Source organism: Hoplias malabaricus, chromosome 14, assembly GCF_029633855.1.
Source record: "Hoplias malabaricus isolate fHopMal1 chromosome 14, fHopMal1.hap1, whole genome shotgun sequence".
Lineage (NCBI taxonomy): Eukaryota > Metazoa > Chordata > Actinopteri > Characiformes > Erythrinidae > Hoplias > Hoplias malabaricus.
In genome coordinates this window covers 30,988,647-31,015,028 of record NC_089813.1, presented here as the reverse complement: position 1 = coordinate 31,015,028, position 26,382 = coordinate 30,988,647, and the positions used below count along the sequence as shown (strand labels likewise).

The following is a 26,382-nucleotide window of genomic DNA, read 5'->3' as shown; positions in this document are numbered from 1 at the left end:
TTCATTCTCTCTGTATACTTTTTGATTACAGGTATTACTGATATGATACACTGTATTAATATTGAGGCAATGTGTGCAGAAAATGCTAGATCAGATATTGGAGAAATTAAAGAATAGACTACATTTGATCTTGTAAAAGATCTAACCAGAGAAGTCTAATGATATAATTTAGTGCACTGTAAGACGATGCAAATTAAAGTAAGCCTTGTGAAAAACATATTAATGAGTAGGGATGGGACTGTCAGTCAGGAAATGATTTAAATTTGCAGCTTTTCAAATATGCAGTGCTGAATAGCATATATTACTTTAAATGGGCTGATGAGTGACGGAAAATCATTAACAGGGACACCCAGACTACTATTAATTTAAGAATGACTAGCCAGCTTAGGTTTATATTAGAATTGCGTTTTATATAGTCAAATTTAAGTGATGTGATTAGTTAAAACTGAATCTTGTAGCATTTGTTTAAGCACTTAAGCATGGTTTTATTAGATAGCTATCTTAAATGATTTAATGAAATATAGCCAACACTAAACATCTATCAATCTAAACATTCTGCTCTTCAAAAGTACAATTTATACCTCAAATGTCTGTTAAATTATTGATCAATTCTACACATCTGTACAGTAAGTAGATAAATGGCCAATATTGTTGACGTAATCATGCAACATGAGTAGCAAGTAAGTGAAGTAGTTTCACTGTGTTCATGTATGCACTTACAATTTGGCATAAAATGGGGAAAAAACTGAGCATTGTGTATTTTCTGCTGTGCTAAATATACTCTAGGTTATATTTTTCTTTAAATTTTCCTATGGATCAAAGTAATCAGTGGCATTGAATATGATTGTGTATATATAGATACAGGCAACCAAAAGGCTAACTGCTGGTTGTTATATTGTGTCATTCTTGAGCAGTAGAATGCTGGCCAACTTATAGTGCTCTAATTAAAAAGGAGATAAAAAAAATGAGTAGATCCTTAATTGACAGCACTATATTTTTTTTAGTATCCATATTGGTAACTGAAAAGTCTGTGCACTTCACAAAGAGGTGCTGCTTGGGCCAGCACCAACTTCCTTTTCCTTCAGTGGTCCTCTTTGTTTGTCAGTTAGTGCTTTGCCTTCTGGTCTTTGGAGTCCAGCAGAAAGTGGGAGGGCTCATCCAAAGGAAGATAAAGTAGAGAGTGAGTGGACGTTCAGAGAGCCTCATTAGAGCCCTTGATGGACAGGCTAACACAGGATGTTTCTAACTGCTGCGAGAGCGATAAATTGAAGGTCAGATAAATGGCTTTGGGTGCTTTTCCACACTATCCCCCAGTGTATAACTCTTCAGTCTCCTGTCAGATTGATGGGCACTGGACAGCAGGCTGACTGTTAGGCCACTTAGCAAACATTAAGGCGCTAACCAAAAAGGATGCAGTGACAGTCCTCTGGTATAGTGCACTTAGTCAGAGCAATTAAGTGTAGTGCAGCAGTGATTCATATTATGTAAGCAGACTGTCTTTTCACACTGGCAGATCTTTCGGAGTGAACTACGGTGTTGTAACTATTGAGTCAGTGAGTCTCTGGTGATATGTGAAGGCCCGTCTTCAAGCAGTCTCAGGATTACTGGGTGGAGAAAGATAGAGCTAACACCTGAGGCAACCTCTCACATGGTTTAGTTGTTGCGCAAGTGTTGCTAAGTTGTGACCACAAAACAAATCTGAAGTATGGCCTTTCCCAAACTCAGTGTCTAGGAGCTTCCTAGGGGCAGTGAGTAAAGGAGGTCTTGTATATAAACTTGGGATGAGCACTGTTTCATGTAATTGCTATTACATTATCTGCTTTCTATCTGCTTTTTCTGCGGTTAGGATTATATCACTATGATTTCGCAATCAAAATTGTAAACTGATTTACACTATGAACAGCAAAATAATTTTAATAAAAATAAATATAAGTTTTACCAATATTAATTATAATTATTTCTACAGTTACAACTGCTGTTTATTGTTGGGTTGCTGTCTATGCATTCTTAATAGTGCTAAAGCTGCAATCTAAAGTATAGCAATCAGTAACTTTGGAGTGGGTAAAACCACTGTCCTCCAGACAGCAGATTAGTGTTTGATTCCCTGTTTGGGTAAGGAGAAAAGCATTGGCTATCCTAATAAGAGGCCTTGCGATCTTAAATACTGTTTCTTTCTAGGTAAGAAAGTCTGTAAAATGCTATAAATATAAATGTTGTTGTAGTTATTGTTGTAGCAGGTTTTGAACTTTTATCCTTGTATAGCTCTTAACACTTACAGGAATGTATACGATTGTGCCTAAGCGCAGTTACATCTGGTTGTTTACATTCTGAAGCTAAGAGTCGTTCAAGGTGGAATGGTGTGTTTGAGGGAAAATAATAACTGTTGTTTGTACATGGATGAAGTTTAACTTGTCTATGTTTTTATTCACTGTTTGAATTACCACAGAAATTCATTTAACTTGAGTTCTGTTTTGTATCACTTTCTTTAAAGGCTAAGCACCAGCTATATGAAAGTGTCAAACAAATAAATAAGGTTTAAAAGACAGTTGGACCCCACCCCCCACGGTATTTGGAAACTCTAATAGGCGTCTTGCCTGTGACGTAGATGGTGGACAACGACTCTAGATGTTGCACTTAATTTAATGCAAAATGAGGAAAATGTGTGTTGTTTTTGGCTGCAATCATTCAATGTACAGTGGGACATCTGTGCACAAATGGCCCAAAGACCGCAAATATCCAGAAAATTGACTAAATTTGTCAACTTTAAATGGGCACTTTGGAAAGGACCATCCGCTCACTCCGTTATCTGTAGCTCATTTCACTGGCGCTTTTCCTACAATATGGGCATGTAAGGAAACCAACGAAAGGTGTTCAAGAGCCTCTGTAACATGGAGGTAAACAGAGTAAATACACTTACTTCGCCTGTTTTAGTTGGTGTTAGTTAACGTTAGCTTGACTTGCTAAACTCGGTGGCTCAGATTATACTCGGCTACGTAGTTGCATTACGGAGGTTTATAGTGTCGGGTGAATTCGAGTTCGACTTCGATCACATTTACAAGAATAACGGTACCTCTACATTTGAGTTTAGCTTATTGCTAGACTATTGTCATGAATAATGTTGGTTATTTAGCTAGCTAGATACTGTCATAATGGTGTTTTACCGCGGCGTTGTCCACCAGTGACGTCACATGGTTGCGTTCAAGAATTTCCGTAGCGAGCTCTGGTTTTTTTGTCAGTTTCATAAAATTGTCAGTTTTAACGCAAATGAAGCATGCTATTTTCATTTTAATTCATACTTATATATGTCAGTAACTAAAATAATGTGAAATATTCATGGAGGTCCATTAAGTGGTGCTTAGCCTTTAATGCAGTTATCCCTCTCCAGGGTTTGGAGACATTTCCATCTTAAGTGATCCAAATCAACAAAACCTAAATCAATATTATCCACCTATAGAGCAGCCTAGAGCAATATTCTCATTTCGGTTTATGTTTTTACATTTTTGGAGTATTCTCCATTTCCTAAAAATATAAAAACAAACAGGAGAACTTGCAAATGGTGAGGAAACAACATCTGAATTTTCTGAAAAATCATTACAATTGTGAACTATGCCTTTAAGGAAAACTTTATATTTATATGAGCAAAATGTAAATATACCAAATATCAGTGATGGCATTTCTATATTCATGTATTTATGTAAGCAAGGTGAGCTGACACCTTGGACAATGTTAGTATGTGGTGTTTATATGGACAGTGTTAGTATGTGTGATGTTTATATGGACAGTGTTAGTGTGTGGATAGTCAGGCCCAGACATGTCAACTGATATGTAGTTGTTGCCTTAATGTCTGTCTGATTGTTTGTGTGATGAACACATTTCATTGTGTTTTAACATATGTTATGGCTAAACCTTGAGGCTACAATTTTGTCAGTGATTATAGCAAGCCAATTGGTCGCTGTCATTTTTTTCACTATCCTGATTTAGCCCTGACACTTATTTACCATCAAATATAGCATGAAATTTGAGCACCTTTGAGAAAATGTAAGTTCTATGTGTCATATTCTCTTCTGCTGAACCTATAGCACCTTTCTCTGCCTTTCAATGGAATGCCTTGTCCAGTAAATCCATATCAATGGATTTGTGGATTTGTAATTTATTTTATTATAGGTTCACAAAACTGGGGGAGGATGGAGGGCTGTTTCTATATTAATAGGACAGTTCTTTCATCATCATGGAATTGTTTTTTTTTGCAGCAATTGCTAAAGCACACCAGCTTTGTTCTTGCTGAAGGACCTTATTCACTCTTCATTCATTCCAAATGGACAGTACCAGTCTTTCATAGTTGACTCCTCATCTGTGGTCATTGTCTGAGGGGAATCATTGTTTGGTGCTTCCTGTGGTTCACTCCGTGCATTTGCAGTCTGGTCATTCTGAAAGTATTTATGGGCAGATTGTTTTGTTTTATGCTGTGGCTAAAAATACCTGGCTGCCCCTGCGTTTTGAAGTCTGCATTGTGATAGCGCGCTTAGCAGATACAGATACGGAGGCCTTGGGGCAGGATGTTTTCTTGCTTGTGCTATCATGTGCTTCAGTGTACCTCTAGGGTGTTCATCGTATAACAAATTCTCTCTGAGTTTCAGTGTGAAATGGGGGTTAGATGATATGAAGATATGTCACATTGATAAATTTCAAGTATCCTCTAGTTTTTAAAGGCTGAAAAAGTCCATATATAATTATAATAGCATTTTGTGTCAATCGTTAACAAAATTAGTTCAGAACTACAGGGAAGAAGAAAAAAAATGTATCAGAAGGTTCAAGGTTGAGTGGAAGAAAAAATTGCAGTGGTTCAAATATGATTTTGAGAGTGGGGTTTTCCGTTGAGCAGGCCGATTCTCCTTTATTGGGTGTAACTCATTTTTAGTGAGCACAATATTCAAAAACACTGTTGTATGTATATAACATGACTGCTCTTTTTATTTGTGTTTAATACTGGTGGGCAGTATAGCAGCAAATCATCATCACAATTAACTGAACGTTTTACCTGGAAGTTTTTATTTTTATTATAATAATGTCTGAAGTCGGAACATGTCCAAATGACAGAAAGACAGCTCGTGTTGCTTGGTTATTGTCTGTATTTAGATTCTCCTTTCATCCACGTATCATCCATATGGCAAATTGAATGAGGTAGAATCTCTTGACTACATATGCGGCTTTATGGTTTTAAAGGAAAGTATACATGAGCACAGAGGGTGACGTTGTTAACACAGAATATCAATTGTCATTTGACCAAAAAAGGATGAACAGAATGAATTAATTAGCCCTAATCATATAGAGCCTGCAGTTATCCACCTATCTTCATAATGACATGCACTGCCTATCATATAGTTGATTATATACAAGTCCATAAGTACATTAATGTATTATGTTAATTTATATTTAAACAATTACTTACTATTATGTATATATTCTTTATCTGTATAGTGGAGAGTTTACGTTTGATGATGAGTTACGTTGGAAGTATTCGGAAAAACTCCCCTACTTCTAAACTGATCCTGTTTTACTTCTAAACTGATCCCCCCCCCGCACACACACACAGGAAACACACACATGGTGATGCAGTCTATAGGAGGGCTGTTGAAAAATGTCTCATGTTTATGCTTGTCTGACAGAAGGTTATTTCTATATTCTGTTCATTTTCTAGTTTGAATCAGTTGCAGTTCTGAATGAGCATCATGAGGCTGGTACAGGAGGCTGTCTGTTGATCATATTCAGCACAGGTCACTTCCGGTGTTTGTTGTTCATTTAAATCTTTGAGTGAGTTTTTTTATAGCTTTTGTGTGTAGATACCTCTTTTAATGTCTTGTGTTTTATTACTACTACCATTAGTTTCACAGTAAACAAATAAAAGATGCACTAATGTTGTTAGATTTAGCACAATACTGTATTTACGTTGTTACTGATGTGATACATGGCAATTATTAATAATGAAAATTGTGAAAAAGTTGAAGCCTCTAAAATCCCATGGCCCACCAATGTCTTTTCCTCAAACCCGTTATTTTAGACTAATGTGTCTAGTTTTAATAGCTTTTTTTTTCCTCATATAGCTAATAAATGATACTTTTTAGGCTATAACAAGGGGCTAACACATATATCCAATATTTTTCATATGTTTGCTATACTGATGCTGATTCATGAGCCTATAGACTGTGTAGGAACTGGAATTAGGTACATATTTATTAAACAGGCAGAGAAATGTAGTTTTTTTTTTGTATATATTGAATATTAAGGAGTTTTATTAGCCTTGTAGCTTCAAAGGGCTGGTTTAGTGAGTGTAGGGTGGACAAGGGTATTTGTATGAGAAGTCGCTGCAGAGGTGCTGCTTCAGCTGCTGTCTCAATCCCAAGGCAGCAGCTGTGTGAGGGGCTCTGATCAGGGCCATCATGCAGCCCCCTGCTCAATATCCCCATTCAGCTAGACCTTCTGCCCTGCTCATGCCCCTGTCCCAGCTGTCCCAAAACACAACTCCTAAACTGGACACACATAACTTGTGCAGCAGGCACTACGCTATCAGGCACACGACATGCCCCACATAGGACAACTGTGCAGGATGGATCCAAATGCTTCTCCACAGTGGTTTAGGGCACAAACCAAGGAAGAACCACCTTTGGATTCCCAGAAGATAATGCAAATTCTGCACAATATCGTCCTAATAATGGCCTGGTTTTTGAGTGTGAGAGGAGATGAAAAGTGTTGAAAAGGGCTGTGGTACTGTCTTCTGCAACATTTTTCCTAGTTTGATATTCAGATAGTCTTTTAGTTCTTTTAGAGTGTTCATAGCCTTTTCCTGACCAAGGTAACACCCTTAAGGACTCAAGGAACATCACTCAGACAGCTGTTCTTCACCAGTTATTTTCCATTTGGAAATCCTCAAGAGATTTTCTTTTCAAAATGGTAGGACCTTTTAGGTCTTGAATAGTGTGAATTATTGAACATCCTGTTCTAGTAAAACTTTAGAAGTGATAGTGGAAATTATATGCCTTAATAATTTGATGGCTTGTTCTTTCTATTAAATACTTGCTCTCAATCTTTTCCTTTCAATTATCTTCACTTTATTTCACTCACTCTCTCTTCCTCTCTCTCTCTCTCTAAAAGAGGATATGTGGTTGGAATCACACATGGAGCAGAAATGTAGACATCTGCCAAGAAAAAAAATCTACCCCCACTACTCTGAAATGACTGCCCCTTGTCCTGCACACACACACACACACACACACTTCTCCCTTGAGGGACCTCCAACAAGACCTCCATATGAGCTTAACTCTCCAGACAGCAGCCCCCCCACACATATACCGTCTCTTATGCACGTGTGTCTGCTTTTGAACAGTGGCAGTTACCATGTAGACATGGGGCTGTGGTGGATCAGTCTTCCAGGAGCTTTCTTGGAGTTCTGAGCCACATCAAAGAGCTAAAGTGAAGGCCTCTGGCTCCCAAAAGAGCATCATCAGACAGGAGTGTGTCAATCCTTTTTTGCTTCTTTTCTGCGGGGACTCTAGCATCTACAACCCTGAGGCCTCAACTGGACTAAAATTTATAGGATCAAGAAACAAATTTGACAGGGTTTGGACTAGGTGTGGATGGGTTTTGGACTTGTTTTACTGCGACCATGTACTGGGAACTATGGATGAGTCAGATGACCAGGACCGGAGAACATTGGATGATTTATCGGAACCAAGGTGGGGTGAACATTTTCTGGTGTGGTCTGCCTTAACATGCAGATCTTAGCAGCATGTTTCTACTCGTGTAAACACTGGCATTCTACCAACTTTCCATGTTTTTTGGGAGATTTAATTATCATCTCTAGTTCACAGTGTACAAGGTGTTGTTCATTTCATTTATGTCTTTGGTTGCGAGGACAAACTTGCTGTAGGGTTAGGGCTGAATGATTTTTCGGGTACATGTTGTGTTTGTAATATAAAGATTTTTGTGATTTAAATGGTAAAAAAATATATTTGTTTCCTTATGTCTATATTCTAGAGCAGGTGGTCAGCGTAGTGTGTGTTTGGCCTATGGTGAGAAAGCACTTCAGTGTTTTACATTTATGACATTTAGCAGAAATGTAAATATATTGAGAGCAACTTACATAAGTGCTTTGTGTTCAGTCAGAGTTTGTAAACTAGCTAATATACAAATAGGTTAGAGTGTAAATTACCCTGTTCTTAAACCCTGACAGAATAGGAAAAATAGACAGTTACACACAGCATATAAGTTTATGAATGTATAGCCAAGAAAGCCCAAGCAAAAAGGTTTTACAGATGTTGACTTATGTTTATGGAAAAATGTAGGAAGTGGGATTACAGTCTTCTCAGAGAAATGTGGCAGTTATTTTATAGGTTCATAAATTAGTAAAACGAATAAAATGTAGATATTTTAGAGCAGTATACAAATGTCGTCAAACATTTATGTACCTGTGGCGTACAATATATACATCAAATATGCATTAGAGCAGTAATTAACACTAACATTTATTATAATTATAAAACTGCATCTAAAATAATATTATTGTTTTTATTAAAAGTATGAAATTTGAATGATAATTAATTATGTTCACATTTATTGAGGCAGTCTGCTTCACATCTTCCCCACCCTTGGCCTTGACAACAGCTATTGGCCTTCTTTTTTGCCTCTTCACACTTTCCCTTGCTTACGTTGTGGTAGTTATCGGACGCAGCTGCCTAGACATGTTTTTTCCCCCGCAAATGTAGATTCGAGTGTGTGGCTGGCAGACAGCTGTGAAGGAAGGCCAGTAGACATAGGCATGCTTGGGCAGTGGAGGAGGAGTGGAAGTTCCCCAGCATTATTTTTCCAACCATGCGCCCTTGGCCCCTCCTCTTCGCTCCATATATACAAGCTTGGACAAAATCTCTCTCACACAGACCTCTCGCACATCCCTAACTCACCAACTCCCTTCTTGGTTCTCTTTGGGAAAGAAAAAAAGGTACAATCATTAGTTCTCCTAGGAGAGGGCTTAGAAGATTATGCCACTGCGGGCGCTACCTTCCAACAGCAGCTTTGAAGAAGACAGGAGAAGGCTGACCGGCCCACTGGGCCCCAGACTTCAGGACGTGGCTCGCTATAATTTTCCAGGTATACTTATCTTTCAGTGGTTGTCCGCGTTGGAAGATCACTGGTTTGAACTAAAAGGATTTGGATTGTTTGGATTATAATTTGGAAATTTGGACTACATATCCATATGGATTACTCAGAGGGATATTTGTGTCTGTAAATGGATTGCACGTTGTGATGCCATGTGTGGGTTTTATATGTGGATTAGTATGGGGTCTGTGTAATGCCTATAATATGAAATGTTTGCTGTAATATTACATTGTCTTATTTCTTCATCTTTTCTACATGCTGTGACTCGCATTCTCTCCACCCTTAGGTTCTCTGTTCTCCTGCATATCTTTAAGCTCATTCATTTGTCATTCCTTCTTTTTCCTCTTCCCTCCCTCATGCATCTTTCTGACTCAGCCTTTTGGCCCATCCCAGAGGAACTGCCTTGTTTGACGTCTTATCATACCATAGCGTCCTTTTTCCAAACCGTTTTCACACTTTTTTTTTTTTTTTTTTTTTTTTTTTTTTGGGTCTGACGTGTTCATTATTTTTTATTTCTCTCTCTCTCTCTCCCTCTCTCCCTCCCTCTCTCTGTTTGGGACAGAAGCCCTGCACAGGCCATTTGGGCTGGACTCAACTGCGCTGACGGAGGCAGTGCGTTGGAGCTCTAAGGAGAACCTGCTTGGTGCTGCAGAGAGTGACCCCAACCTCTTTGTCGCACTTTACGACTTTGTCGCTAGTGGTGACAATACATTAAGCATTACAAAAGGTACGGTTTAAATGAAGTTGCCTAGTGTCTCAGGTTGGTCTTAATCTAAGCTCCCCCACCCTTTGATACTTACATGCAGTGGCAGTATTGAAACACAGGTATCCAGTATTACACAAGGGTTAAACAACAAATCTTTCTGTATCTGGATTGTAAAGGTTTACTAGATGTTTCTCTTGGTGTTGTTTTCATCATCAGAGCAAAATAGTCTTGTTTCAATACATAACCTACACTTGTTTTTGATTTCTAGATGAAAACCACCTGACACACTTGGCTTACATAAAGATTTATGTCATGGTCATGAGGTGAAAAACTGTTGCTTTGCATCAGTGACCCTGTGTACCCTTGTTTATTCATAGAAATTAGAAATAGTTTTTCTTTAGCATTTAAAGTGGGACAAAATTGGGCATTGTTTCCTCTTTATTTCAAGTCCCACCCTTGCTGCAGCACCATGTGATCAAAGCCAGGCAGGCTACTGCTAGTATTGACATTTTGAACCTTTTACTTTTAATGAAGCAACACATACACACACAAAAAAAAAACAGGAACACCGTTTCTCTATTTAATTCCTCAGTAATGCCAACGCCTCATACCAGGCTGTTGTAAATGAGGCTAATGTTCATAGCATGAGTCAGAGGTGAGCTTGGACACTCCTAGCTCAGTGTGTAACGCTAATGCCCACACAGCCTATAATCCTCCCAGCTGGTCTTGTAGCAGGTGGGTAAACACAGACGGGCCTGATCAGAGTGAGGGTTCTAGTGTTTAGTGGCTACGTTTTAATCTGTCTGTATCTCTGTAGTACCATGCCACTGCCCACTAAAGCCTAAAGGCTGTAATATAGTAAGACTGGCCCCTTTTGTGTCAGTATGGAGAGAAATGGGCCACTCTGGGTTTTTGGAGACATTACTGGTGATAGTCAATTTAGGATATCCATTGCTGCAGGAAGAGATATTAGTAAAGACTTACAAGCATTATAATCCATCAGGCTAGAGAGGGAGAGAAATTGAGATAAAAGAGGTGGTGGGATAAGAATAGAATGCTGTTCTAAAGGAGAGAAATAATTTGAGTGAAGATCTCTTCTCTGAAGCTGAATAAAGGTCTTCTACAGATGTAGTCCTTTATATAGCCAGTTCAGTAGACTCAAGCCTCTCAAGATTCAAGAATCTCTCTCTCTCTCTGTCTCGCTCTCTCTGTCACTTTATGTAGGTCTCAGTGCAAACTATACACATTTGCTTCTTCATCCAGTTAAGAAATCTTGAATAGTATATCCGTCTGTCTATTCCAGGAGAGAAACTGCGGGTGCTGGGCTACAACCAGAATGGGGAGTGGAGCGAAGTACGGTCTAAGAATGGGCAGGGCTGGGTTCCCAGTAATTACATCACTCCGGTGAACAGTCTAGAGAAACACAGCTGGTATCACGGGCCTGTGTCCCGCAGTGCTGCAGAGTACCTGCTCAGCAGCCTCATCAATGGCAGCTTTCTGGTGCGGGAGAGTGAGAGCAGCCCCGGGCAGCTGTCCATCTCATTGCGCTATGAGGGCAGAGTCTACCACTACCGCATCAACACAGCCTCTGATGGCAAGGTACAACTTTTTATCATTTCTTTATCAACCATTTTATATACATACCCCACCATTTCTTTAACTCTCCCTCCATCTTGTTCCTTCTCCCTCTTCTGCCTTCATTTATTTTTTATTTTTTAAATTTGTATACATTTTATAACTAACCCCTTTGTCTCCCTCTCTCTCTCAGGTGTATGTAACGTCTGAGAGTAGGTTTAGCACATTGGCTGAGCTGGTTCATCATCATTCCACTGTAGCAGATGGTCTAGTGACCACACTTCACTACCCTGCCCCAAAATGCAACAAGCCCACTGTTTATGGAGTCTCCCCCATCCACGACAAGTGGGAGATGGAGCGGACAGACATCACCATGAAGCACAAGCTAGGAGGAGGACAATATGGCGAGGTCTATGTAGGCGTCTGGAAGAAATACAACCTCACTGTCGCAGTTAAAACACTCAAGGTTTGCTTTATACTTCTTCCCATTTGACACTTGTTTTGTTTTGATTTGAGCTGAGTAACAATAATGTAATAATTTGAATTACAATGCTATACACTTGCATTACAGGAAGACACTATGGAAGTGGAGGAGTTCCTAAAAGAGGCTGCTGTTATGAAGGAGGTGAAACACCCCAATTTGGTGCAGCTACTTGGTTAGTGCTACTAACATGAACCGTTTTTTAATAATCACATAATTTAATGCACCAGTCTCATGTAACATTCTTCTACAATTATTTGCTCATGGAGAACTTAATGGGTTGATGTTGGTCTACTTGTGTAGGAGTGTGTACTCTGGAGCCTCCATTCTACATAGTTACTGAGTACATGCTTCACGGCAACCTGCTGGACTACCTGCGAGAGTGTGATCGGGAAGAGGTGAATGCAGTAGTGCTGCTTTACATGGCCACTCAGATTTCTTCTGCCATGGAGTACTTGGAGAAAAAGAACTTCATCCACAGGTAAAGATGATGTACCAAATAATCCAAGTGCATAGTTGTAGGAATCCAGACAGTGCCATAGCTGCACTGGACTATGCATTGAATACTTAATTATTAAAAATTATTGTTCAGAATTTTGCATCACAGAAGAGTTGGCATGGTCTTATACACCCCCACCCCCAGACTGAAGCTTTGAACACTGCCCAATGCCCATACACATCTTGCACATTTTCCTTTTGAAAACTACTTATTTTTACCAAGGCATTCCCAAAAAAATAAACTATAGTTTAATAAGTTGTCTGTTGGGTTCTCTTATCTTTTTACTTTTGACTTAACCATAGAACCAAGCTAGGTGACTTTTGCTTTTGTCAAAAAGTAAAAAAAAAATAAAACAAATCATAAAGATTTCTTAATATCAAATTTTATTTAACACACACTTAATAGGATTTTGGAGAGAGGTGTGTTTTTCCTACTTTCATTCATTTATTTATTTATTTATTTATTTTTCTTTTTTTAAATAAAGGCATTTTCACTTAGTCCTGCATGTAGCTCAGGTCTTTGCAAACTTTATTTATTTATTTATTTATTTATTTATTTATTTAAAGTATTATTAATGTTACATTTATATAGTGCCTTTCTAGAAACCCAATGACGCTTTACAATCAACACTCAACATTTAATCCACACACACACACTGGCGAGAAGTGGCAGCCAAATGCGCACAGTTTACTCTCGACCAGGAATGACCATCCATATGGAGGACTGCATCGGGCATTAGGATTTCACCCAGGATAGAGCCTCAGTCCATATCTGGGCGCATACACATTCACTCACACACATACAGTTATTCATTCACTCGCACATCAGGACAGTTACTAGAGAAACCAATTCACCTAACCTCCATGTTGCTTGTTTAATGTCATGGAGGACATATGAAATATGTTCTCACTTTTCTTTCTCTCTCAATCCTCAGGGATCTGGCAGCACGAAACTGTCTGGTAGGGGAGAATCATGTGGTTAAAGTAGCGGATTTTGGTTTGAGCCGGTTGATGACAGGAGACATATACAAAGCTCATGCTGGAGCCAAGTTCCCCATCAAGTGGACTGCACCAGAGAGCCTGGCCTACAACACCTTCTCCATCAAGTCCGATGTCTGGGGTCAGTGTTTCTTCATTCCAGAACGATCCGTGTAGATCGGATGGATTATTAGTTATCTGAGAAAGTGATAGAGTTATTGTTCAAATGTGAACAGTGAAAATGAAAGCAGTGTGTCTAATTGTGTTTTGTGTGTGTTCTGTAGCATTTGGAGTGCTGCTATGGGAAATTGCGACCTACGGCATGTCTCCCTACCCTGGTATTGACCTGTCTCAGGTATATGACCTGCTGGAGAAGGGCTACCGTATGGAGCAACCAGAAGGCTGTCCTCCCAAAGTCTATGAGCTCATGAGAGCCTGTGAGTGCACTGCATAATGTTTTTGGCTTCATTGGTCATATTTTTAGCTCAGGGCAAATGTGCTTAAGATATACACACATTTATGTACACACATTATTATGACATTTCATTTAATATGCAGTGTCTCTTCCTTTGTGGTTTATTTTGATTAATGTATAATCATATGCATTTTCAGGTTGGCAGTGGAGCCCACTCGACAGGCCGTCATTTGCAGAAACCCATCAGGCTTTTGAAACCATGTTCCATGATTCCAGCATATCAGAAGGTAGTGCTAAGTCTTCCAGCTTCAGCTCTTAGCCTTATTGTCGAAGCATATTTATTAGTTGATGGCATTATGGCTGTAATTATTTTTTTTGTTGTTGTTTTATAAACAGTAGCAATATATGGTTTAGCGCATTTTTTTATCACTTTTAACACTAGTTGCACCTTTTAAAAATGTCCAGTACTAAATCAAAGTAACTGATTTCCTTTATTACAAATGGCAAAATGGCATCAGCACTAGGACCTGAGTTAGAGACTTTTCTCTATCCCAGGTGATTTGCAGTTGACTCACAACATCTCTCCATTAACTCTTGTTTTGCAGAAGTGGCAGAGGAGCTGTGTAAGACTGCCTCTTCTGGTAAGGGTGGGGCAGTGCATGCATTTGGTCACGACCAGCCCCTGCTTCCCTGTAAGTCACGCCCACAGAAGAAGCACTCTGACAATAAGGAAACTGCAGAGGGGCTGGACAGCCAGCAGGAGCCAGGAGCCCACGGCCCTGCAGGTACATCGGCCTGGCTCTACCACTCAAGAGCCCAACGCAGGCTCAAGAGAATGGGAGTAGTGTTCCTCTTAGACTAAAAAGTGGAACTACATACATACAAGCATAGGTGTACTTATATTTGCATTATTTAAATATTTTAGTGTACTGTATTAAGGGGGATTTATTTATTGTGGGGAATTTATGAGCAAATCTTTCTGCAGAAAAAAAGCATGTAAATACTTATTTTGTATTATTTGCATTATAACTATTTTACACATGTACCATAGTTTAGAAAAGTACAGACTACATTTTAGGATCAGTTTCTAAGACACTGGTTAATCTCAGATTTAAAAATCTGTTCAGTTAATATTAATCAGTGGGTCTTGCTAAGTCCATAAATAGGGTGAGTTAATGTCCAGAAAGTGTTATTTCATTTAATTTGGTTTTATGTTCAAAATAGAATTATAATAATGAAACTGTATCAGAAATGTTGCAGGTTGGTTCACCTTAGAAAATGATGTACAATTTGTAAATAAATCATTTTCATGTTTTTTTTCTCTTTGTAACTTTATTATTATTAGTCTTTTACTATATTGTCCTTGTGCATTGCCAATCACTAAGAAAGTATGCAGAAGCACCTCTCAGTTCCAACTTCAAATACAACTGCATGTTTACCAGCGTGAAGAATTATTGGTGTGTGTATTAAAAAAAAAAACTATATATATATATATGCAGGACACCCTTTTATTTCTTTGATATGCTGCCTTCCCATTGGAGAAAACTTGCCCTTGATCCAATATGGTGGCTTTCAAGATGGCGGCCGTGTTTCACACATAGCTCAAAAGCTTCTCACTCATTACTTGCTGGGGTATTCGGATAAAAGTGTGTCCTTTTGACTCACCCGTGTGTGTGTGTGTTTTACTTTTTAGAAGCATGTATTTTATATTATATAGATATATAAAACTCATTGCATGGTGTGTTGCTTTTCATTTAAATTAAAATACAATTAAACACTTTTTTCATTTATCAGTGCTAGCTGTCATTTACATTGTGAACATTTGTGAATGGCCAATTTCAAAATTACTTGGAATAAAATTTTTACAACATAAATTTTAATATGAAACTAAGGATATTAATTTCCTTCTCTAACCAATTGGAGAGACCTACTGTAGACAAGGTTTTCATGATGACAGTATGCTTGATGTTTATTCATATGGTTAAATCTTTAAAAAATATTATACATATTACATTCTCTGTATTATCATGACTTACATAATATTCCACCATCTCTCCTAAAGCCCCAGTTCATTATTAATAGGGAAATAAAGACGAATCAAGCCTCTAGGCACTTAATATTTTACAGATATCAGCCTGGAGAACTGTGGGAAGAAAGAAATTTACATTAGCTAGAGTTCCCCAAAAGTGGATTAAACCACTATTCTGACATAACTTGCCTAAATGCTATTCATTTTCATGATTGTGATGCACTATTTCAGTGTCAGTTGTGTGAGATTACTCTGCTTTAATTTAAAGAGTTTGACCCCTTGTTGATCTCTGACTTGAGCTTTGTTGTTTCGTCTTTAGGACTTGCTGCATCTATTCTAGCTGGTGATGGTCGTTCCAACAGCTCTCCTGCTTTACCCCGCAAACAGAGAGACAAATCTCCTTCCAGCCTCCTTGAAGACCAATTGGATGCCAGCTTCACCCGTGATCGGAAAGCTGGTTTTTTCAGTTCCTTCATGAAAAAGAAATCCATGTCTTCATCCTCATCCTCTTCCTCATTTCAGCCTCAGCACAACGTCCCGGTGCCTCCTGAGAGGAGCAACTCCTTCCGGGACATGGACACACAGCCACACAAAAAGTACGATCCCGCAGCTGGCTTCAGTGCTTCTCCGCCTCTACCCCAGACGGATGGCCTAGGCTTCTCTCCATCTCACGGAGAAGGAAACCATGTCCAGTCACGCTGCTGTGGTGCCACGTTTGGGCAAAAAACATCAGGGTCCAATTCCGGTGGTGCTTCATCGCAGGTGGGCAGCAGCAGTAGTTGGGCAGGCTTGGCAGGTTTTTTCACTCCTCGCCTTATTAAAAAGACACTTGGGTTACGCACAGGGAAGACCTCTTCAGCTGATGATTCAGGGAGTGGAGGGGCCAAGCCTTTCCCTCGCTCTAACTCAACATCCTCCATGTCTGCTGGCCTGCCAGATTTGGAGCGCATGGCACTCACCCTACCCAGGAACCGTAGCAAGCCAACTTTGGAACGCACAGCCTCCACTGCTTCACAGCCGGAGAATGGTGCCGCTCGGCCTTCTGATGCCCTGCTAAAGAAGCTGGACGAAGGCACAGCACAGATACGGGACAGGCCCAAAGCCAAGCTGTTGCCACGTGGGGTGTCAGGAGGTGTCAGGGCACCAGGTGTGGGGGGCGAGGCTGAATCAGACGCTCATTCACGGGGTAAAGACGGACAGGATGAAAGACTTGGCTGGCCTTCTCCATCCAAAACCTCCACCACAGGATCCATGGTGGGTCCACACAACCACAAAGTCCCAGTTCTGATCTCCCCGACCTTAAAGCACAGCCCAGCTGATGTGCACCTGGTTGGGGTGGACTCTCAGGGCAACCGATTCAAGCTGCTACCTGATAGCAGCAGCGACCGTGACCGGCCTCGACTTGTCAAGCCCAAGTGTGCCCCACCTCCTCCACCGACACTGCTACGCTCCCTCCAGCATGCTTACAGTGCAGATGGAGCAGAAGAAGCCGCTATTGCTCTGGAGTTGAACGGAGATGGGCTCAAAAGGTCAGGGAGAGGGGCAGGAGGGGCACGACCATGCATACCACCACCTCAAGTGCCTCCATTGCTCACTGCTTCCCCTGGTAGCACAAATGCCCCAACCAAGATGGCCAATGGTGCCTCTGGTGGCTCAGTCCCTGCGTCCTCCTCCAAGCTGACACTGAGAAGGACTCGGCAGCAGGCCGAGCGTGTGCCCCTAGAAAAGATCAGCAAGGAGGCTCTTCTGGAATGTGCAGAGTACTTGAGCAGCGCTCTTCACAACAGTACTGAGTCCTCCTCCAGTAGCCTTGTCCTGGACGCTGGTCACCAGTTGCTAGACTACTGCTCAGGCTATGTAGACTGCATTCCACAAACACGGAACAAGTTTGCGTTCCGTGAGGCAGTGGGCAAATTGGAACTGAGTCTTCAGGAATTACGGGCTTCTTCTACTGGTGGAGCTGGGACAAGCCCCGCCCTTGACAACTTGCACTCTTGTATTAGAGAGATCAGTGATGTGGTGCAAAGGTAGTGGTGGGTCCACTTTCTCCCCAACTCCCAACCTGCCCCTCAAAACTTTTCAGAGATTTTTTTTATATATGTAACATTTTGTTTAAAAGATTGGCGAAAGAGAGTAATCTCTAAGAAGTACCTCAGTAAAATCACTACAGATAGTCTCTTTCCCTCCTTCATTGTTTACAGTTGACCTTCTCTTTGAAATCGCCAAGTGGGAACAGAATTTTACACTTCTATATAAGCTTATTATCAAAATCCAATTTACAGTCACTGTCCCTTTTATGCAGTTTTAGCTACTTATTTTGCGACAGGCTGGACAGAATAGAGACTAATTAATACCCATTCTTCAGTTTATTTCTTGCATTTATACAACGGCATTAGAAAGATTTTTTTGACTGTTGGGATTGTCACACCATTTACTCACAAAACAATAACTGGATATTGTCTGTGTCTCAATATAAACCTGATCCACTCAGTAGAATTCAATCAGGCATGTTGGGGTTCATTGTACGCCATTCAGTTTTAAATAAGCAGTACTGAGCCTTCTGCATATGTCATGCAGTCAGTGTCACCTTTAACATGATTTAATACATACATTTTGCAAACACATTTAGCATTTACTGAAGAGTGGTGGTAAAGAATATGGCAATTAGTATGTTCAAAATGTTTGTGCATTATTTTTTAAGAACTAAAAGGCCTTCAGTTAGAATGGAATAAGTGTCATTGCCCGTTTTATTTAAGTGACCTTTAAAGATTGTTATCCAGTCAGACAAGACACGTATACTGATCCACTACTGGAATTTTCAGTGCATTGTGGTCTTTCTGTGGAGAGTATCTATTCCATTTGTTATAACATCTACAGAATCAGCATCAGTCTAAGAGTGTTGGAACACTGACCAAACATTATTCAATAAACATAATCTAAAAATTTCACTTGAGCATGTTCAGAATAAGAACAGTAGGCCAAACAAACTGTGAATAGGGAGAATCAAGGAGGCATATTCATTTCAGTAACCATATTTGTTGATTATATGTTTACATGTACCACACTGATAGATATGTAGAGCCACTTTGATTATGATTTCATTACATTTGGCACAATGGGTGTGCTTGTGCCATAGCCATAGTGTAAAATAATTTGCCTAAGGTAAAGTGTATTTTAATATGATTTGTAAGCCATTGTTTATAATTACGCCAAAAACTTTTCAGTACCCAAAATGTGCTGTTTTTTTTTTTTTTTCCTTTTTCTTTTTTTTCCCCACTTTGGGCATGGGAATATTGATTATTGGCTTCAAACCTTAGTGGCTCCTGACCTCAACAACTGGGTTTGCTGGTGTTTGTTGAAGAATGTTACGTCAGTGAGACCTGTGCATATTTTTATGAACAGATTTTTATTTGTCCAGAAGGAACACAGGCACAGCTTCGGACACTGTGTTTTTCCACTGTGACTGGACACTCACTGCAAAAAAACACACACAAAAAACACAACTTTACTGCAATATTGCTACATTTGACACCATAAACTGCCATCTCTATAGCACATTGATTTCTACATTGTTTTTAAACTTTAGAATGTTTTCATATGTAAACTTGAATTTTAAATTATTTTTCATTAAAAGCACAGTTTGTTTTCTATGTTGTTGTAGATATAAATGTGTGTTATTTCCGTATCCACAAAAAGCATTGAAAGGTCATATTTGTTTAGATATTGTAAAGTCCTCTGGTGGTTGGGTGAGCAGAAGGATATTGTTCCTGACAGGAAATGTTGATATGAAAACAAAGGTCCCCATCTGAGCATTTACAACATGAATGTATCCATCTGACAAAGACAAGAATGTTGCATTATTGTGTATGCCTTGGTTTGCCCCTGAAATCATGAATTGCTACTGTATTTAAGTACACAGTTGTATCAGTTTCAGCCTTTTCACAATATAAAACCCTTATAGCGTAATGTAAGATTACAGATGATCTAATAACAGGGTGCAATTGCTTTTCTCATTTGTTCTCATCTTGAAACACTCAAAGTCTGAAGCGTTGCAATATTGTTAACATTTTGTACTTTTTACACTGGATGCCATTTTAAGCGCAGAGGTTGTTGGCCTTGCGTTAAATCATCTATGGGATGTAATATGGAAATGTTATTGTGTTTTATCTTTCATCTCTGAGTTTCAGTTCCTCTGTAGCAGAACAATGTGCATAACAATTTAGGGAGCAATTCAGAAACTCCAATTCAATTTTTGTTTGGCCATTTTCTCTGAGATACTCATTTTTCCCCAGGCTTTCATGGTGCCTTTTGTAAGAGATTTCTTTGTTACAAAACAGAAATATTTAAAATACACCATGTAGATGGCAGCGGGCTATGGTTACTCTGTTCATATGTTAAGTAACTCCAGAGCCATCTGGTGTTCAAACTTCAAGAGAAATATGTGCCATCTTTTGCCCTTTACATGAAAGAAACGTGGAATTTTTCAGCGTGCTGCCATTTTGGGATTGATTCATTGACTAGATTTAATGGAATTATCCCATTTTGGTGGATCTCCATCTGAGGCAAACATTTTAGGAAATGTAGCTGAAATACTACAATTCAGTTAGCATATTAAATATCCAAATTATCAACAAAGGTCCCGTGTGTTTAAATAGCTAAAGGTCTATTGTAAATATTCACATGAAATTGGTGTTTTACCAGTTGGTGGGGGAAAGGGTTTAAGATTATTTCTAGTTTTCTCATGTTCCTCCGTGATCTTTGGGAGTGGTTTTCAGTTAAGCCATTTAATAACACAGTGCATATGTTTTATTGTCCCTGCTTAATTATTGATTGAGTAAATGTTCCCTATAGAAAGAATGGTTATCATTCTCATAAGTTGCCAGCTATGAAAACAGACATTTATATTAATGTCTTTTGTGGGGGTTTTAAGATCTGTGGAAAATGGTCAAACAGAAATTCCCAGTCCTGTTGTTTTGCTTCTCCATGATCAAAGCCATCTTACAGTACGTACTGAACATGTTTTGTTAGTACATACAATCCATCATTTCACTAAGGACTTGTTTCAGTTGAAATGCTGAATTTCACTCTGCATTTTTAATTTTGACACTGTCTTTCTTATTTATGTTTGTTTTTTATTTATGCGTTTCTTTTAAAATATTGAATCCTGGAAGATTGTCTTTTGTATGGTGAGGTTTTTAGTTTGTAGATATTTTTTTTTAATTATGATTATGTAGATTTTATATACCAAAGGCCACCTCTGCAGTCCTTCAAGTGCAATGACAAATGGAACACTCTTAATTTTGAATATGTGAATTTTAACAGGGATTTAAAAAGGGCAGAGGTTGACAAATTAACAGTATTTTTCTGTTATGTAAAAATATATATTTTGTGTGATTCTAATTTAAAGCTCACTTTTAAATAGTATATAACTGTGAAGTGCTCCCTCAGTGTTACACTTGATGTAAATAATTAAAATCATTTGAAACCTATATTATTTTTCTTTATTTGTTTATATATTTTTTACATTTTCTATTTAAGTACATTCTAAAGTAATGTTCAGTGGAAATAACATTAACACCTCCTTCATACATGGAACGTCAGCATTGATACAAAATGATTTACTGTAACGGTGCCTAAGCTTTGTTGTAGTAAAGTGGCTGCTACTGTTGTGTGACAAGGCAAAAATATATCTTCAGTTTTCACAAACATTTTCACAATACACATTATGCCTCGTGATATTTAGTCTATGTAAAGTTTAAGTAGGAACTCAAAAAAGCTGTAAATAATGGTAATGAGTGTAAAAAAAATTATTTTGCCATGACCTCAGGGTGCTCCGGTTCTTCCCACGGTTCAAAAAACACATGTTGGTAGGTGGATTGGCTACTCAAAAGTGTGTGTGTGTGTCTCACTGCAAACGACTGGCACCCCCTCCAGGGTGTGTCCCTGCCTTGTGTCCAGTGATTCAGGGTAAGCTCCAGACCCACTGTGACTCTGAACTGGATATTGGACAATGAATGAATTCATTGGATAAAAAATATAAATCTTTCAAGAATGATGAAAAGATTTATCAAAATGTACACACAGATTTTAAATTTAAACCAATGCTAATTCTGGCTTCAGTGGCTACATTCACACAGCCCTGTGTAGTAGGTCCTTCAATAACAGCTTCTACACTCAAGTACTGCACAGTATGTCTAATGCAAATACATTTATACACTGCTATCACAGGAACAGCTCCTTTTCTAACATTCAGTGCAGTATGTAGGAACCTTGGAGCCGTTTGCAACACAGCCTGTACATTGCTGCTGGTGCTGACTTGTGATGAAAGCATGCTTACAGGCAAAATGAGACATGAAATCCAATCTAATCATTCACTGTCATGCTGCACGACCACAAATCAGATACATATGACTTGGGACCACATTTGAACGTTACTCAAATCTTATTTGAAAAGATCAGATTTGACATGTCCATCCAACCTTGAAAATAAATCTTATCCATGACACAAAATGCAAATAAATGAATAAATAAATAATAGTTTTGAATCATTTAGGCCAGCACAGGAGAGCCATCCACATAGAGCCACAGCAACAGAGTCCTGCTCTCGCCCTGTCTCCTGCTCTAGAAACCCACTTGAAAAACCCGAAGAGCAGGGAACTACCAAGAATTGAACACACGGGGGAGGCATTGGTCAAGCTTTGGCCCATCCTCCCTCGATTTTGGAAGGCATTTTTTTCTGGCGTTGCGGAGTTGAGAGTCCTAGCCGTGTCCTGTGTGGGAAATGGAGAAGTCGTAGAGCTGCTGCTGTTTAACACGACGGAGACACTCTGCCCGAAGCTGGGAAAACCTTCACAGTTTAGGAGCTTTATTTCTTCAGCGCATTGAAAATGAGTTGGGGAACGGACCTGTGGGTAAGAAACGATTAAGTATCGTTGGCTTTTGTCAGCACTGAAAGTCTCGCCGCTTTTATTTGGTGTGAAAGAGAGCTGCTGGTAGGCTTAAGTTACCTTGGCCAACGTTCACACAAATCTCTCATGTTAGATCTTATAGACGGAGCTAGCTGGCTAACTTCATCTCAGAAACCGTGTTTAGACAAAGGAGCGGCTTTACCAACGGCAGTGTTTGGGAAGGGTTTGGCGTTATTCCTTTAGTTGGCCTAAATGTAATTAAACCTTTCGTGGTTCTGCCACAGCCACGAAGGCGGTTAGTTACCTCAGGTTTTTACACTCTGTTTATCAGGCACACCGAGGTGGACTTTTGGGACCAGCGTTTTCACCTGCTTATTTTTTTCCTACGTGTGTTATTTGAGCAGACGGTTTTTTCTACTCGGAGTAGTGAGTTATGGTTCTGGGTTGAAGTCATTGTCGGTGATTGTCAGGTGCCGAAACAATGCGGATACGAGGTTAAAAAAGCTCCGTTGGTACATGTCTTTTAACCAGAATATCTACATTTTTAACAGGCGTCAATAACATATGAGTGGTCCGGGCTCAGACTAACGTTAACATTTACCGCACGTTCACCTTGTACTTCCATCCACGCAGTCCTTCTCGGTAATGTGGACTAGCCGTGCTAGGAGTGGAGGAGTCATATCGCAGACACAAGTATTGTTTTAATAATGCCACGTATGTTTTCGGTAATGTGTCTTATTCCACTGACAAAAACCGCCATTCGTGACAAGATATTTTTAGTCAGACTGCTGCTTTGTCGGTACTTTACATCGGAACAAGGACAATGAAGCCCCTGGAAGGTTCCCTGTGTGGAGCCTGGGTGTTGCCCAGTGTTTCAGCGGCGGTCGGAGCAGTGACTCCAGGAACAATACGCCGGAGAGAGAGCTGGAGACACTGCACACAGCTTTCTGCTGTTTGCTTGATGTGGGTTGAACATTCAACGCCCCCAGATTCATCTGGACGTTATAGGCCCAGTATCTGGAAGGATATGTGTTCAGAGAGAGAGAGAGAGAGAGAGAGAGAGAGAGAGCCCTTCTGTTCCTGGCTTCAGTCATTCATGTCATCACTTCTCAAAACTGAGAACTCAAAATCTAACCTTGATTATAATGTCTGAGAATATTATTCAATTTTTACATAAACACTGTAATGTCTCAAAGTTGCTTAGATATTACCCTAACTCAACCTGCCTGTCTGCAGCTCAAAAGCCCTGTTCTGCAAGCTGTTGGAGTTAGATTTCTGACTTAAGGAACCTTGGCGGTCTGATTTCATTTGTTTGAGACTGTCTTTGGAACAAAACCAAACTGTAACTGGTCGTCCATGGGGTTGATTACTTATTTCACAAGTGAAATGAATTCTGGCAAATTAACAAAACCCCATAAACAGGGTAAAAGTGGGGAGAAATTATCTGTTTAATTGTTTTTAACTTTCTGCATTTCTTGTATAGGACAAGTGTAAAATACTGAGCTTACGCAGCATTGAAATATCTGGGATATTTTTTGCCCTTTCAACAACCATTAAGTAATAAAACTTGCATTGCTATGACGTTGGTAGGCTGGTGTTTGGTGTGGACTATATAATACATTCTCCAACGTTTTGTTTAGATTCTGCACATTTCCCCAAATTTGTACAGTCAATTCTGCGCAGTAATTAATTCTGTGCTGTCTCTGATGGGCTTCTGCTGACTCTCCACAAACACAGAAAATCAAAGCCCATTATTTACTGGTTTTGATTCATTGCCGAGGTCCCAAAGCCTGTTCTTAGACTTTCCATGTAATTCTTCTCTTGTTTCATTTTAATACATTTTTCATGGAATTTAATGTCTTCCCCCTTCAAGTGCTTTTAGTTTTCTTCCTAACAATATTTAATGTGATTAATTGTAGGTGAAAAATTTATTTTTTTAACCAATATTCCTGGATGCATATGACAAAATGCAGACCTCCAGCACACACAAGATGCTTGTAAAATCTCCAAGCTACAGTAGTGATCACATTGGTTTTTATCTGTCTCGCAATGGCTGCTCATTATATTACACTATGGTGTTTTGAAGAGGTTCAAACGCGCCTTGGATTGGTGGCTGACAAACTCCCACAAGAAAAGCATGGAGCAAAAAAGTAAAATCTCCACTGATCTGTCTGAACTAGGGGGCAAAGCTGTGTTCAATCTTAAACACAACAACAACAACAACATGTGTATATATACAATAAGTTTTCAAAGCTTGTGGTTACCATTAGAGAACATGTTTGTGAATGTCATCAGCTACACTTTGGCACTATATAATGTAATCCTGAGCAAGTAGATTTGTGTTGAGTAGAGCTGGTCCCATGCAGTGGAAAAGCACAAGTAGTTTGTCTTATTTTACTATTTGAGCATAATTGCATACATAAAGTTCAGTGAATCATTTTGTTCTAAAAATATTGTTAGAAGTATAAATGGTTATAGTGAAAATTGCTGAGTCAACTACGTATTTGCTGATTACTGATGTTCTTACTCAAGTTCTGTTTTGTATGTTGACATATGCTCACACTATCTCTGAGAATCTGAATGTTAATCAGTGGCCGAATTACTTTTGTACTAATATATTTTTACACGTTTCTTACTGGACACAGCCACAGGGATTGTAAAGAAATCAGCCAAAGTTAGTTTGGGAAATCTGCCTGTCCCTTAGTAAAGAACAGGTGGTAATTAGCTTGCGTTTAGTTTAGGTCATCAGTGAGGTTTGGGTGTGGATCTGGAACTGTGTGTAAGGGAGTGGTGGTTCACATTAACAAGGGAAAACAGTTTGTAAGGACAGGGTTGATGTCCAGCTCAAAGTGCGTAACACTGCAGTTTCAGGGCTGGCCAGTGCTCAGGACTTAGATCGTTGGCTGTGTGATCCCAGGGGTCGCCTGGAGCTGTGAGGGGAAGCATGGCTGAATCTGGCAGAACAAAGACATGTTGGGAACTCAATCACATATTCGGCTATGAACAGGAAACCGACATCATGAAGCTAAACAATCACAGACAAACGACTAGGGACCAGTTACATAAAATTTCTCATCTCCATAATTCAATGTACAGAATAAATATGTGGATTACATAATTTCAGACTTTTAAGGCCTCGGTGCTGCATGGTGAATGGTTTTTGCAATGGAGCAGCTGTATCATTTGTTTATATGATGATTTACTTCACACCAGACTGGTTAAACCTGTTTGAACACTTTCCATCTTGGAAAAGAGATTTTGATTTTGTGTGTGAGAGTGAGACGTATGATGGATTGATAAGTCTGAGCATTCACAGTATGCAAAATTGTTTTCTCATACTGTGATACACATCTAGAAGGCTGCAGTATGGCCTTACCGTGAGGAGAACAACACTTGAAAGACCTCCTCCTACTGACTCAGGCAACATGAAGTACTTCTGTCTTCAGTCATTGTATATGTTAGATTCATGGACAAAGGCCAGGACAGCAAGGGGTTTATGGTTCATAAAATATAAGTTGAAATTGCCCCTTTCCAAAAATAAAGGATTTAAATCAGTTTTGAGATTGGTTTTATCTGTATCAGAGAAATTCTTTTACACACAATATAAACCACCTTGCCTTAGTCAGTTAAGGTAACTGCAGG

At 39.4% G+C, this 26,382-nt stretch overlaps 2 protein-coding genes across 8 annotated transcripts in view; both read left to right on the top strand.

The window, feature by feature from the left end:
* The window catches only part of abl2 (c-abl oncogene 2, non-receptor tyrosine kinase), a 35,800-nt gene extending 14,516 nt beyond the window's left edge, over positions 1 to 21,284 (top strand). The window contains exons 1-11 of one of the 4 annotated variants that reach the window (XM_066643591.1): positions 8,941 to 9,141; positions 9,716 to 9,877; positions 11,160 to 11,455; positions 11,625 to 11,897; positions 12,003 to 12,087; positions 12,216 to 12,393; positions 13,346 to 13,530; positions 13,673 to 13,825; positions 14,001 to 14,090; positions 14,409 to 14,588; positions 16,152 to 21,284. In XM_066643591.1, the coding sequence (XP_066499688.1) occupies positions 9,033 to 9,141; positions 9,716 to 9,877; positions 11,160 to 11,455; positions 11,625 to 11,897; positions 12,003 to 12,087; positions 12,216 to 12,393; positions 13,346 to 13,530; positions 13,673 to 13,825; positions 14,001 to 14,090; positions 14,409 to 14,588; positions 16,152 to 17,863 (3,423 nt within the window). In that variant the 5' untranslated portion in view covers positions 8,941 to 9,032 and the 3' untranslated portion in view covers positions 17,864 to 21,284. Of the gene's footprint in view, positions 1 to 8,940; positions 9,142 to 9,712; positions 9,878 to 11,159; positions 11,456 to 11,624; positions 11,898 to 12,002; positions 12,088 to 12,215; positions 12,394 to 13,345; positions 13,531 to 13,672; positions 13,826 to 14,000; positions 14,091 to 14,408; positions 14,589 to 16,151 lie in introns of those variants that run through there. The other 3 variants (XM_066643590.1, XM_066643589.1, XM_066643588.1) reach the window with 3 other exon arrangements.
* Positions 21,285 to 22,489: 1,205 nt separating this feature from the next.
* The window catches only part of fnbp1l (formin binding protein 1-like), a 47,676-nt gene continuing 43,783 nt past the window's right edge, over positions 22,490 to 26,382 (top strand). For 3 of the 4 annotated variants that reach the window (XM_066643658.1, XM_066643657.1, XM_066643656.1), the window contains exon 1: positions 22,491 to 22,743. In XM_066643658.1, coding sequence (XP_066499755.1) covers positions 22,720 to 22,743 — 24 coding nt within the window. In that variant the 5' untranslated portion in view covers positions 22,491 to 22,719. Of the gene's footprint in view, positions 22,744 to 26,382 lie in introns of all 4 variants that reach the window. The other variant, XM_066643659.1, reaches the window with a different exon arrangement.